General features: G+C 39.7%; 1 protein-coding gene across 1 annotated transcript; it reads right to left on the bottom strand.

Moving 5' to 3' along the window:
* Positions 1–251: 251 nt before the first annotated feature.
* NNMT (nicotinamide N-methyltransferase) lies at positions 252–15,681 on the bottom strand. Its single transcript, XM_060104907.1, has 3 exons — positions 15,528–15,681; positions 14,332–14,539; positions 252–684 (listed from the first exon to the last, which is right to left on the bottom strand). The coding sequence occupies exons 1-3, from the start codon at positions 15,679–15,681 to the stop codon at positions 252–254; spliced, it is 795 nt and encodes a 264-aa protein (XP_059960890.1).
* Between the last annotated feature and the right edge of the window lie 230 nt (positions 15,682–15,911).

The raw sequence follows: 15,911 nt of genomic DNA, 5'->3' as shown, positions 1-15,911 counted from the left end.
CATAGGCAGGGAAGACTAGACATGCCCATTTGTCATGTTGGAGTCCTCATAACACCAGCACACATGGGGAGCCCAGAGTAGGTGGTCAACCAATGGCTCTAGGCAGACTGACCACTCCAACCCTGCCCTAGATGAACCATTGGGCCCCAGCCATTAGCCTCTACTCAGTACAATGACCATGGCAGTTAGAACCAAGGACTGAAGTCAACTGGGTAAGCCAGAGGAATTGCTTTAATGGCGATCCCAAGGTATCATACAGGTGTGCTCAGTTTCCGCCCCACCAGGCAGAAAAGTCCTTCATTGTTGGCCATGTTGGAAGAATAACTTTGGGAAATCACTTCAAACTGTTCAATGGTGTAGCCGGCCTCCCTCACGGCAGCCTCCACTGCCTCCCGGCCCAGGCAGAGGCTGGAGAACCTCTGCTCGCCGATCATGTAGTAGCTGCTCTTCAGAGCATCCACGAGCACCAGGAAGCCCCCCGGCTTCAGCAGGCTGCCGAGGTTCCTGAGGGCCGTGCGATAGGCAGGGAGGTCCGGGCAGGCGGCGTCCAGGCACAGCGTGCTGAGCAGGCAATCGGCCGGGGGCAGTGGGACAGCCCCCAGCGGCCAGCTCTGAGTCACGTCACACTTCAGGACCTGCTTGATCGCCCGCCTCAACTTCTCCTCCTTCTCTGGCCCCTTGACTCTGAAACACACAAACCAACAAAGATCACTGGCTACCCCACTCATGGGAACCCCAGATCTCTTAGGTCAGGAATGAAAATGGCAGTGTTGTCCCAAAGGTTGTAACCTTAGGGCCATCCCTGTTGTAAAAACAGATAAAGAGAAATGAGGGACCATTTTGGTATCTGAATGTGACCATATTACCTTGTGCTGGGTTAAATCTTTTTACAAAGTAAATAATAATATGGAAATGATAATAAAAATACCTAGTTGCCTGCTTCTACAGTGGACTGCCCCCTTGAAATTCTTCTTCTACTGCTTAGAATAGTGCCTAGATCATTTATTATTGCTGTTATTATTATTATTATTATTATTATTATTATTATTATTATTATTATTATTACCCTTGTTCCCTCTGCCAAACTGTAAGGTAGTGACTGTTTGGCCACATATATCAAGCAATAATGGGTTTAAGTGTAGAAATGGTATCTTTGTAGTAGCTTCAGATCAATAGGAGGTCATCCATAGACATTCGTAGAAACTGTTGATCATGTCACACAGCCGTGACCAGGGCCTTCCTAGAAAGATGAAAACTCCTTGTTTCCATTCTCAGGCTCCAAAAGATATTGCAGATGGGGAGTATGTCTCCTGATGGAGATAGTTTTCTTGGTAGCCTTGCTAGGAATCCTATCCTTTTCTGCCAAATCAATGGGGTTTCTTGAGAGAAAATTCGTTAATGACAGAAGGAGAAAAGGCAAGGGCAGGAGATGGAATCCAGTGCCTCAGATCCTTTTGGAATTTATTAGTGGAGGAGTAAAGGAACAAACTAACCAATAAATGAAATTAAATAAACACATAGAGTGAGCAAGAGAAACTGGAGAAAGGGAACAGACAAAGGAAAAGAAGTAGCAGAAAATCAGAGAGGTAAGACAAAGAAAGGAATTGCTGAGTGTATAAAGTGCCCAGAAAGCCACTGAGTCCAAATAGTATGATCGATGATTGAGTATCCAACACTTTGAGGAAGTTAATCAACAAAGCACCAGGGTTGCAAATCCAGGCTTATGTGCAAGGAACACACAGTCGCTGGCTCCAGAAGAAGACAGCCACTCAGGCAACAATGCTTGATAGAGAGAACAGAGGATGACCCAACATCAGAGCAAATGAGAGAGATTGATACTGGGACCATTTCTGGTCATGAGGAAAAGTTGATGGTTTAAAGAAGACTTGGAGATTTACCTCCAGGTAGAATGATTTGAGATAGTAGCAATTAGCTGTGGGCATCCTATTTAAATACTTAGTTAAAATCTTAAGCCTAGTGTGTATAATCAGTTATTTACAAACATCCTTTAATTGTGCTATAATTTTCCATTTAAGAAGCTTAATAAGCATATGAAAAGATGCTCAATATCGCTGACATCAGAGAAATGAAAATCAAACCATGAGATACCACTTCGCACCAACTAGGATGATTATAATAAAAAAGACAGATAATAAGTAAGTGTTGGCAAGGACGTGGAGAAACTGGAATCTACATACACTGCTGGTGAGACGATAAAATGGTCCAGGTACTTTGGAAAACAGTCTGGAAGTTCCCCCCCCACAAAAAAAGTTTTAACATAGAGATTTAACATGACCCAGGAATTCTGTTTGTTTGTTTGTTTTTTGTGGTACACGGGCCTCTCTCACTGTTGTGGCCTCTCCCGTTGCGGAGCACAGGCTCCGGATGCACAGGCTCAGTGGCCACGGCTCATGGGCCCAGCCACTCCGCGGCATGTGGGATCTTCCCAGACCGGGGCACGAACCTGTGTCCCCTGCATCGGCAGGCGGACTCCCAACCACCGCGCCACCAGGGAAACCCTGTTGTTTTTTTTTTTTTAACATCTTTATTGGTGTATAATTGCTTTACAATGGTGTGTTAGTTTCTGCTTTATAACAAAGTGAATCAGCTATACATACACATATATCCCCATATCTCCTCCCTCTTGAGTCTCCCTCCCACCCTCCCTATCCCACCCTTCTAGGTGGTCACAAAGCACCCAGCTGATCTCCCTGTGCTATGCGGCTGCTTCCCACTAGCTATCTATTTTACAGTTGGTAGTGTATATATGTCCATGCCACTCTCTCACTTCGTCCCAGCTTAACCTTCCCCCTCCCCCTGTCCTCAAGTCCATTCTCTACGTCTGTGTCTTTATTCCTGTCTTACTCCTAGGTTCTTCATAACCATTTTTTTACTTAGATTCCATATATATGTGTTAGCATACAGTATTTGTTTTTCTCTTTCTGATTTACTTCACTCTGTATGGCAGACTCTATGACCCAGGAATTCTAATCATAGGATTATACCCAAGAGAAATGAAAGCATGTCCACACAAAAACTTGTCCATGAGTATTTATAGCAGCATTATTCATAATAGTCAAAAGATGGAAACAACCCAAATGTCCAACAAATTATGAATAGATAAATAAAATGTGGTCTATCCATACAATGAAATATTATTCAGTAATAAAAAGGAATGAACAATTGACACAGGCTACAACATGGAAGAACCTTGAAAACATGATGCTCAGTGACAGAAGTCAGACACAAAAGGCCACATATTGTATGATTCCATTTATATGAAATATCTAGAAAAGACAAATCTGTAGAGACCAAAAACAGACCAGTGGTTGCTAGGGGCTGAGAGGACTGGGGGAAATGAGAATGACTGCTTATGGGTATAGGGTTTCTTTGGGGAGTTATGAAATGTTCTAAAATCGTGCTGAGGATCACACAATTCTGTGAACATACTAATAACTACTGAATGGCACCCTTTACATGGGTGAATCATATGTTATGTGAATTTTATCTCAATAAAGCTGTTCTATTAAAAGAGAGAGAGAGAGGACTTCCCTGCTGGTGCAGTGGTTAAGAATCCGCCTGCCAATGCAGGGGACACGGGTTTGATCCCTGATCTGGGAAGATCCCACATGCCATGAAGAAACTAAGCTCGTACACCACAACTACTGAGCCTGTGCTCTAGAGTCCACATGCCACAACTACTGAGCCTGTGCGTCACAACTACTGAGCCTGCACTCTAGAGTCTGTGAGCCACAACTACTGAAGTCCGCGCGCCTAGAGCCGGTGCTCTGTAACAAGTGAAGCCACCGCAATGAGAAGCCCGCACACTGCAACAAAGAGTAGCCCCTGCTCGCCACAATTAGAGAAAGCCCGCTCGCAGCAAAGAAGACCCAGTGCAGCCAATAAATAAATAAATAAATATTTTTTAAAATGCCAACCAAAATATTAAAAACAAAAAAAGAGAGAGAAAAAAAAGCTTTGCAAGATATTACTTTCAGGGAATTCCTACCAACCAATAAACTAGGAGATACAGGGAATGATAATTTCCTTTGACTGGGTCTACCTGTTCCCCTTCTTGGGGTAGAAATGGTAGTAGGGTGACAAATTTGTCCCAGTGGTCTGGACTTCTCTGGTTTTTGCACTGAAAATCCTATGTCCTGGGAACCCGTCTCAGTCCTGGACAAACCGGGAGGGTTAGTCGTTCTAAAAATAGGGAAATTAGTTACAAAGCTTCCACCCCGCCTGACAACATGCATAATTTGACAGATCATTTTAAGAATAAAAAATAATAATTCAACATTATGAAAGTCTGTGTGAAACATGGCTTTGAAGAGGTAAATTAATCTAGAATAGAAAAAATTCAAATAACCTATCTTCACCTATGGATGACTTAAGTGTATACACAAAGCTAAACAAGTGACAATGTAGTTAGTGCTCTTTTGAACGTGTCCGAAGATGATGCTGTCTCTTGGGAACATTACGGTAATGTGTATTTAAGTGACTACGTCAGAGGCCGGTTGGACCTCTGGGCCCTACTGTGTACGAAGCTATTTTAAAAACACAAGTTGCCACAGAACTAGTACTTGCCAGTTAGATGATGATGGAAATTGTTCCCAAACTGTGAGACACACTGTGAAGTCTGGAAAGCTGGCAGAGAAGGTGCCAATTTGAGAGGGAAATTTGTTAGAAACACCCACTGTTGTGGATACCTGCTTGTCTTCGGATGCACTACAAACATTGGTGAACTCAGTTGCCAAGGCAGCAGTGTAAAGATTACACCTCAGGACTCCTCAGGGCCTGTGATACACCTGCAACGAAACGGACTCGCCTGGAGACACAGGCAATTACCACTCAGCTTCATGTTTAGCTCAAGGGGTAGGGAATAAATACACACCAGAAAAATGTTATGCAGTTTTACAGAAAGCTAACCACCGTGTGGCCGTTTCTCTAGCTCTAAAGATCTAGCCTTTCAAAGGAATCAATATGCCAAAGAAAAAAGAAAAAAAGGAACCACATCCTCTATAAATATGCTGTCTATAAAAGCCTGAAGGAACTGGGGAGGGAGAGGGGGAGGAAAGGATAGAATGGGACTCCTGGGAAGAACACTTCGTAAGATTGTCTTTCCAGAACCTAGGTAGTTATCCTGAGATTTAAAGCAGGATCTTCCTGCTCTGATGCTGCAAGGCGGGGGATGAATCAGAATCCCCTGGACAAGCTTTTTTCCATTACACCTACCTCCCCAAGCCCCATCCCCAGAGGTTCCAGCAAAACTATCAAGACGTGTAAAGGAAATGAAAAGCTGAATAAGCTTGGTTGTCAACGTGAGAATTGTAAAAGCAAAAGGACTCATCACTGGTGAACCTTCCATACAGGCCACAGCTGAGTGACACTAGGAGGCAGCGTCTGGAAAGCAAAATGCATGCAGTCACTTCTTTTATAAATATTTTTTGACCTTCTATTGTGCGCCAGGAAGAGCACCGGGCAGTGGGGACCTAAGGTGGGTCAATGAGAAACAAATCCTATCCTCATGGAGATTACAGTCTGGTGTGGGTGGGAGGAAGACATAATCCAATGATCATCCACAAAACTGAAACATTAAAGCTGTGATGAATGCCAGGCAGGAGGGGCACATGGCACTAAGAGAAGAATACTGGGAGCTTGACTCAGTGTAGAAGCATCAGGGAAAGCTCCTCCAGAAAGGCGTCAGGTGAGCAGAGAAACAGAGGATAAATAAGTAGGAGTGAACTGGACCAAAGAGAGTAGGGAGGGAGGAGGATACTCCAGTAAGAGGAAATAGCCAGAACAAAGGCCCTTTGGTGGGAAGAAACATGGAGAGGAGAATGCCAGTGTGGCTGAACCTCAGAAAACAAAGCAGGGCATGGCAGAACGGGAGGCAAAAAGGTAAGCTCCCACTAGTTGACATGGAAGTTGCTAGTCTGGGGACCACAAGGCAGGTGCCAGACTAGACAGGGCTTCGTGGACCATGTTAAGAATTTTGCTTTTTATCCTAAAAGCCATGGGGAGATATTAAGGGGGTGCTAAGGAAAGGAGTGATATGATCAGGTTTATACTTTGAGGCAATCAATTTGGGACAAGAATGGAGGTGGGAGGCCATTTAGGAAGGAGAGGTTGGTAGCTTGGACCAAGAAAACAGCTTGCATGGAAAATACTGGAAGAAATATACTGGTTTAAGAGGAACTCAGGAAGTGAAGTGGACAGAACTTGCTGCTGGTCATGAAACATGACTGACAGGGAGATGACAAGACTGACTTCCAGGTTTCTGGCTTCTCCAATTAATTATATTATGGTGACATTCAAGGAGATAAGAATACCAGAAATAAAGCAGATTAGGGGAAGATCATAACTCTATTTTGGGCACATTCAGTTTGAGATGCTTTGACACACAGGAATAGATATATTTACCATTTGAAGAAATGGACAGTTGAAGGTTTTTCAACCTGTCCTGTTAATGTCCCCCAAGAGATAATGCAGTGAGAGCCCATGTTCAAGAGAAAGGCATCCTTGTAAAAGGCAGAAGCTTTTCCTAGTCATCCCTGAGACAATCATCATAACCACCAAGATCACGAGCTTGAGAAAGAATATCAATCTTTTACAAGACTTGGGAGTAAAGAGATGCTTTGGGATAGAGGCAGTTCACTAGTTCACAGAACAAATTTGGCACAGGTATGTCTATTGAGGGCCCTAGACAAACATCTTTTTCAATAGATATGAAAATCTTTGTATGGAAAGTATTTATTTCAGAGAACCACCACCTCTACAGGTGCTCAAGCTTTCTCCTGTCAGGTACACGGAGGTAAGTGGAGGAGCTGCTGTCTGTAGAGGCAACCAGGAGGGGCTCCAACCTCCCCAAACCCCTCCCGGCTGCCCCAAGGGCTGAGGGCTGAGGAGAACCTGCAGAGCACACCTCTAACACATCCCCACCAGCGTATCCTGACATACCCATTGGGGAGCTCCGTTCCAAACACCAGTGCTTCACAAACTGTAAAATGCATACAGTCCCCTGCAGATTTTGTTAAAATGCAGATTCTGATTCAGTAGGTAGGCCTGAGTCTGCATTCCTAATAAGTTCCCAGATGATATGGAAGCTGCTCATCTGTGGACCACAAGGCAACGTGTTCCAGGTTCCAGGTGCCAGAGGTAAATTAATGCTGTTTCTAGGATTTCTTAAGGTGACACTCATTTTCCTTGGTTCGTTCTTGAGTAGTTAGTTATATCTTAGTATTTGACTTGCTGACTTGATGAATATGTATAGTGTGAGACAAGAATTTGGTACCAGTGTCTTACAACTTTTCGGATAATTGTAAAAATGAGTGGTATCTAAACATCTGAGTCACACTCCAGAGGAACAGGAGGAACAGGAGACAGCTCAAATTGTCTTTGGAAGCAGTCAGCATAAGAAATAGCTTCAGATAAAGAAGAAATAATCTCAGGGGAAATAGTTATTGGTTGATAGAGGAACCTGAAGATGCAAGAAAGACATTAGTTGAATGGGATCACTATCATTCTCAAAACAGTTGAAGCCACAGGATCTAGCAGAAGGATAAGGGTGAGAATGCAGAATTTTACCGCCAAAAATACAGTTCCTTAGTCTGACAGTGATTGGGAAGGGACAGTGTCTCAGGAGCAATTGTTATGAGCTGACGATTCTCACTTGAGATAAGTAATGCTTTCAGTATCCTGCTAGACATTAAGGGTTCATTTCTGAATGAGATGGAAAGGCTTGTGATAGCTTGGGAAATTGAGAACAAAGTTCTAAAAGCCTCTTGACGCATGATTTGGACCTTGGAAAGATGTCCTGTCTGACAACGACTAAGAACTTTTTGATAAACTTTTCCTGATAGTCTATAAGTCCTGGGAAATTCCTTATTTAATAATTTTGAATATTGTCTAAATCCTCATCACTACAGTTTTCTTCTAGTTAATGTCAAGTTCATTCTGTGAAACCACATAGTCCATTTAAAAAGTTTGAAATTACTGTCATCTTGAAGAACATATCTGAAGTTTGAAGGCTCTAGCCAACATAAAATTCTAAGTAAGGGGTTTACAGGTTTCAAATGGCATGTGAAAATAACCTCTCTTGATTTCTTACTTAATGCAGGGGAAAAACATGGAGCAATGTTTAAGCAATATTAAACAATTTTACAATGTTGCTCATGAGTAAGGGCACCAAAAATACCTTCCCAATATTCATGGGCATAGAAAATATGTCACTTTTGTGTTCTTCTTGAAAAAGGTCCAAAGACCTATTCAGTTGACTATGACATGAATCGGAATTAAAAACTCAACAACTAAAAAAATCATATAAAATGAGCATAAAATAATCCACATAATTGCAAATATGATTACAAACTGAGAGCATATGATGTTCAAAGAAAATATAAAAATAATATTTTAAATTACAATATTTGGATTTAAAATCTCAAAGTTTAACAATAAACACTGGGAAGGAAGATGCCAGAAGGACTTTGGGTGTCAAAAATTATTAAATTCCTCATATTACGAGGAAGAAAAGAATTATTGATTCTTACCTGATATTGATAAGCTGAGAGAATTTGTCTCCAGCAGAAATACATTATACAAAAACACTAAAAGAAGTTCTCCAGGTGAAGGGAAATGATGTCAGATAGAAGCCTAGATCTGCAGAAAGGAGTGAAGAATACTAGACAGGACAGATTTGTGGATAAACACAGAAGACTTTATATATATTTATTGAAAATGCTACTGACTGATGTGAATATACTTAAAACTACAAAACTGTACACTTAAAGAATTAAGGTGATAAATTTTATGATGTGTGTTTTCTTAACCAAAATTAAAAATAAAACAATAAAGCAAATAAAAGCACTACTGACTGCTTAAAGTAAGAATTATAACAGTGTATTATAGTGTTATAGTTTATACAGAATAAATATATGACAACAAGTGTGTAAGGGGCAGGAGAGTGGGTTAAAGGAATTACACTGTTGTAATATCTTACATTGCTCATGAGATGTTGCAAATATATTATGTAATTTCTAGAAAAATCATGCACATGCGCACACATACAAAACACAAAAGAGGTCAACAGAGGAGATAAAAGTCAATAGAGGAGATAAAGCCATACTAAAAATGTGTATACTATATAAATGGAAAAACAAAAATTATTTAATTCACCAACAAGAAGCAGGACAAAGGTACAAATGAACACCAAACATATGGGACAAATAGAAAATATATACCAAGATGGTAGATTTAGACTCAGCCATACAATATCACTAATTACATTAAATGTAAATTGAGTAAACAATCCAATTAAAAGTTAGAAATTGTCAGGTTGGATTGAAAAGCAAGACCTACTACATGTTATTTGAAAAAAAGTCATTTTAAATATGAAAATACGGACAGGTTGAAAACAAAAGGGTAGAAAAAGCTAGACCATGTATATTATTTATCTATTGTTACATAATAAATTACCCCCAAACTTAGCAATTTAAAATGACAAACATTCATCTCACAGTTTCTGCAGGTCAGATACTTGGGTACAGATTAGCTGAGTGTCTCTGGTGCAAGGTCCCTCATGAGACTGCAGTGTTGGCCACTCTCAGAGTTGTCCAGTGTCATCTGAGGGCCCACCTGAGGGTAAATTTGCTTCCAAACTCACTCCTTAGGACAAGTGAGTGAGTGTAAGAGAGAACACCCAATAGGGAAGCTGTAGTCTCTTTGTATCCTAATCTCAGAATTGATGTCCCATCACTCTACAGCACCATATTTGTTAGAATTCAGTCATTCAATCCAATGGACATTCATAGGGAGAGAATTAAGCAAGAGCATGAATACATGAAGTGAAGATTAGTGGGGACCATCTTAGAGGCCCCTACCACCTTATGCCATCACCAAGAATAAGAAGGCTGGTGTGGCCATATTAATATCAAAGTCGACTTCAAAACAAAATGTATTACTGGAGGTAAAGGGAGATATAATGATAAAATAGTCAATTCATCAAGAAGACAGAACAACCCTAAAAGTGTATGCTGCTAATAACAAAGCTTCAAAATGCATGAAGCAAATGTTGACAGAACTATGAGGAGCAAGAGATGAATCCACAATCATAATTTGAAATTTTTAACATCTCTCTCTCCCAGTAATTGATAGAATAACTAAACAAAAAATCATGTAGAGAATTTGAACAATATTGTCAATCTACCTGACTGAATTAATATTTATAGAAATGACACCAACAACTGGACAATATACATTCTTTTCAATGTAGAGCACATAGAATGTTCACCAAATAGATCATATGCTGGGTCACAAAATGAAACTCTGACTACAATGAAATTTAATTGCAAACCAGTAACAATATCTAGAAAAAAATCCCAACAATTTTGGAAATTAAGCAACACAATTACAAGTAATTTATGGTCAAAGAAGAAATCACAAAGAAAATTAGAATATATGCCGAATTGGATAATAACAAAAATATGACACTCAAAAATCATGGGATGCAGCTAAAAGAGTGCTGAAGGAAAGTGTGAGAATAAATGACCTAAGCTTCTATCTCAAGAAGCTAGAAAAAGAAGAGCATATTAAAATTAAAGTAAGTGGAAGACAGAAAATAAGAAAAATTGGAGCAGAAATCAATGGAATACACAATGGACAACTGAGAAAATCAACAAAGCCAAAAGCTGGTTCTTTGAAAAGATTAATAATAATATCAATCTCTAACAAGATCAATCAAAATTAAAAGAAAAAGACAAATTGCCAATTTTAAGAATGAAAGAGGGACAATCACCAAAGATCCTACAGACATTAAAAGAGTAATAAAGGGATATTGTAAAAAAACTTTATGACAATAAAGTTGACAACCAAGATGTAAAGGACAAATTCCTTGAAAAATAGTACTTATCAAAACAGACAAAAGAAGAAATAGGCAATCCAAATAGTCATTAAAGGAATACTCTTCTTAATAAAAAACCTCCTCACACAGGAAGAAACCTTCAGGTTCAGATAGCTTCACTGATGAATTCTATCAATCATTTAAGGAAGAAATAATACAAACTCCTTCAAAAAATAGGGGAGGAAGAAACACTTCCAAATTATTATATGAATTAGCATCATGCTGATATCAAAATCTGCCAAGCATATAACAAGAAAATAAATTTATAGCTCAATATCCCTCATAAATATAGATGCAAAAATCCTTAACAAAATATTGGCAAATCACATCCAGTAATACATAAAAAGATTACTACTTCATGACCAAGGAGTTTATGCCAGTTTGGTTTAAATACCAAAAATCATCCAACATAATTCACGTTCTCAGAATATGGAGGAACATCACATGACCATCTCAGTAAATACAAAAAAAATTTTTGACAGATTTTAACATTTGATTAAAACCCCCCAAGAAACTAGAAATACAAGGGAACTTAGTCTGATAAAGAATTTCTATGAAAAACCTATAAATAATGTCATTCTTAATGATGAATCATTGAACATTTTTTCCTAAGATATGGAAAAAGGCACAAATATCTGTTCTTATCATTTTTGTTCAACATTGTTTTGGTGGTCCTAGTCAATGTAATAGGGAATAAAAAATAAATAAAGGCATAGAGTTGAAATAGAAGAAGTAAAAGTATTTTTATTTGTAGATCATATAAGAATGTACATAGAAAATACTATGGAATCTACCAAAAATGATTAAAATTAATTAGTGCAATATTTTGTAATAAACTATAATGGAAAAGAATAGAAAAAAGAATATAGATATATACATATATATGTTAAATGAATCACTTTGCTGTACATCTGAAACCAACACAAGTATTGTAAATCAACTATAGTTCAATATAAAAAATAAAATAAAATATGAAATTAGTGAAGTCAGTAAGATCTAATATACAAAAAATCAATTGCACATCTATATACTAGAAAATGAAACTAATAAAATGAAATAGAAATGAAATTTAAAAGATACAATCAACAGTAGCATTAAAAAACATGAAACACAGGGACATTTTAACAAAATATATGCAAAATATGAGAACTGAGAGAAACTGAAGTCCTAACTAAATGTAGAGATAAACCATGTTCATGGACTGGAGATGCAATATATCCATTCTCCTAAATTGATTTGTAAATTCAAAGAAATTACAATAAAATCTCAGTAAACTTTTTTTGAAGAAATTTACAAGTTTATTCTAAAAGTAATGGCACTAAATTTGCCAAAATATCTTGCAAAGAACAAAGTTGGAGGACTCAAACTATCTGATTTCAATACTTACTATCCCTGGTAAAGGGAATAAAAGACCAACAAAACCCAGTGGAAGTTTAGTGACTCCACATGATACCAAAAAGGTTAACTGGGAACACAAGGTAAAACTTCTAGCTTATTCATACTTCTGTACTCTAAGGAATTGTACCACCAATGAGTCATCTTGATAACTTATATTTGACAATCCACATTTACTACCAATAAGACAATGTAGCAACAGTATGTAAGAAAATGAATATACAGTTTAGAATACTCCTAATAAGCTAAAGTCAGCAGACCTTTAAAAGAAAATGGGAGGGTTAAAGAAATAGAAGCAGACTTTAGAGAAATTTTCAGAAGAGAAGTTGACTCAGGAATAAACAAATGTTGGTAAATAGATGGGAATCAAATATAAGTGCAAGTATAGAAAAATGAATTGACCATCAATCACTCCAGAAGAACATGGAGGTAGGCATACTCCTGAGGGACATGTTGAGACCACATGATTTTATATTTATACTTGGGATTCAGGAATGGTACCTCAATCCCCCTGTTGTTCGAGTTCAGGAACATGGGAGTCATCCTTGATACTTCCCTTTCCTCATGCCCACTAACCAATCAGTACCAACTCTTATTCATTCCTCTCTCAAAAATTCATCTTAAAATCTTCTGTCTCTCTCCATCACCTAGTCCAAACCACCATCATCTCTCCCTTCTGCATCTCTTGTTCTCTAAAACTCCAATCCATTCTCTACACAATAGCCAGAGAGATCTTTGTAAATGTAAACTGGGTCACATCACTCTCCTAGTTATACCTCTGATGTCTTCTTGTTACACTTGAAGTCCACAAGCATTAACTTGGCCTTGAAGGCTCTAAATGATTTGACATTTGCCTGCCTTCCCTGATGTGAGCTCTAGGAGACAAGGGACCTCCTCTGCTAAACACTAGAACACCAAAGGTTTTTTTTGTGCCATTTACAAAGGAGTCTCTGGGGTCTTGGCAATATTCATAGCAGCAAAGTCATGATGCTCCAGGCACTGATGGTCGGCTGGGCTGTAGAATGGGAGGCACATCAGGACAAGGGAATAACGAAGTGAAGTGCTCGACTCTTCACCTCTGGCTGGTAGTCTATTGCCAATTTCTTGCATGGGGAGGAATTAGTAATTTAAACAAACTTTGTTTGCTTAAATTTACTTATAGGGCTTCCCTGGTGGCGCAGTGGTTGAGAGTCCGCCTGCCGATGCAGGGGACACGGGTTCGTGCCCCGATCCCGGAAGATCCCACATGCCGCGGAGCAGCTGGGACCGCGAGCCATGGCCGCGGAGCCTGTGTGTCCGGAGCCTGTGCTCCGCAACGGGAGAGGCCACAGCAGTGAGAGGCCCGCGTACAGCAAAAAAAAAAAAAAAAAAAAAATTTACTTATAGATAGGGTACTATAAGATTTTGATCATTAGTTGTCAATACATAAAACCCTAATTTTATGGATGGTGAGTAACAAATTCTTCTCAAATAACTCCTTTATGCTGCTGATCTCAGTTTAAAAACCTAGTCAGATTTTTATTATATCTGGTGGTGTCAGCATTAGCCACTTTCACAGCAGAGATCTATGCATTTGGATGGCTAGCAACAGAGTGTCACTAGGGTGGCAAGCCGTGACCTGAAACCTTCTAGCGAGGAGCTGGTCTGGCCTCTTACTTGAAGTTTTCCTAAAACAAGGTCCTACAGTATCTGGCCTGCACACTGCATCCATACACAGGCCTGGAAAGGTTTTGTGACACCTCATCTTGGCTCGGTAACCAAGTCTTCAGTTTTTTCAGCTATGTCTTCTGCAGTTCTGGTGCACACACACACACACACACACACACACACACGTGTGTGCGTGTGCACAACACGCGTGCACTTCACTCTCGTTCTCTCTCTCTAGCTCTCTCTTTCTCCATTTGGATTTCTCTTTGGTCCCTCTCTCTCTGTTTCCTTTTCTTTTCAACTTGGACTCTAAGGATAATTTTTGGTTCTGAAAAATGAACTGGCATCCAGGTACCCTAAGAAAGCCAGGAAGAAGACCCGAGTTTCTCTACCTGTTCCCTTCAAGCTCACACACATAGGTCACCACTGGGGACCAGTCAAAGGCCCCTGGCTCCTTCTTCAGCCACTTCTCCAGCTCCTGCAGGTTCTGATCAGTATAGTCAGTGGCAATGATCTCCTTGAAGGATTCACAAGCAGAGAGGAGCTGATAGATGGTGGGGCCAGAGCCAATGTCGATCAGGAGGTCTCCCTTCACACCATCTGGTTTAGAGGAGGGAATGAGGAAGGGGGTCAGGCATAATATGGTGGCAGATAGAGCTGATTTGCACTCTGTTTGCCAGGACTATGCTGGGGAGCCCCAAGGAGAGCCCCAAAGGCACACCTTCTCTCTAGTCACCCCTCTTCCCCCAATGTCTCTTTTTAAAACATTTTTTACTTTCCATTCCCCATTCAAGGGTGGAGCTGGTATATTTTTAGCTCTAGGAGGAGGGAAAAAAAGATCTGCATCTGGTGTACAGACCCCCGATCCAGAAAGACTGCCACACAAATAATGTAAAAACTATTAAGGAATGCTTTGAGAGAAAGTTAAATTTTTTAAAAAATTGAGTTTTTATAATGTCTTTCTCCAAAAAGCATCCAGTTCTTCAAAAAGCATCCTCCCTTCATGGGAGGTCTTTATCTCATGCACATTCACAACCTTCCTTTGAGTTAGGAATAGAATAATTACTAGAATCTCCATTTCTTTTTTTTTTTTTGAGATTTTTTTTTTTGATATGGACCATTTTTAAAGTCTTTATTGAATTAGTTACAATATTGCTTCTGTTTTATGTTTTGGCTTTTTGGTCATGAGACATGTGGGATCTTAGCTCCCCAATCAGGGATCAAACCCGCACCCCCTGCATTGGAAGGCAAAGTCTTAAACCACTGGACCATCAAGGAAGTCCCTAGAATCTCCATTTCTTAAGTGAAATGTCTGGCTAGTGACCTAGCAAATCAATGTAGAATCAAGGACAGAACTCCAGTTTTTAGATTACCCTCTTGCAGGGCCAAAGGAGATAATGGATATAAAAGCACTTTGTAAACTGTAAAATATCCACCCCAATGTTAGTTTTTATCCTAGTTAAATGAATGGGTGCTGCCAAAAGGGCTGTCAAATAACAATGATTTGACACAAAAGGGTCATGCCCTGAGACTCTCTCTATATGACTCACATTTGGAGGGGAGACACACAGACAACAGACAAACTTACCTAGGCAAAATATCTTGAAAAGATTTTTCAGAAGATGCCTAAGAATCTGTTTTTCTGCAGAGTGTCTGGACCCAAAGTTATAATATTTTTCTAGATAAGCCTGAGGGTTAAAATGGCTCAGATAAGTGTCCTTGGAGGTGAAGCCAGATTCCATTGTGTCTCACTCCTGTGCCAACAGTCCACTGCTCTCCTTCTCTCCCCTCCAGGAGCCAGAGAGGCACCCTGAAGAAATGGTCTTCCTGAGTCTCTGGCTATCAATATTTCTTCCATCAGTTCAGCCCATCCCTTAAAGGTAGATGTTTAGTTAAACACTAACTGAGAGAAATATACCAAAAATGTTTTGGCAGTTCTGGGAAGTGATGAAATTCCTGAGGAAGGGAGCCT

This window comes from Mesoplodon densirostris, chromosome 7 (assembly GCF_025265405.1).
Source record: "Mesoplodon densirostris isolate mMesDen1 chromosome 7, mMesDen1 primary haplotype, whole genome shotgun sequence".
NCBI classification, from domain to species: Eukaryota; Metazoa; Chordata; class Mammalia; order Artiodactyla; family Ziphiidae; genus Mesoplodon; species Mesoplodon densirostris.
The sequence above is the reverse complement of the archived record's forward strand: the minus strand, read 5'-3'. Positions and strand labels throughout refer to the sequence as shown.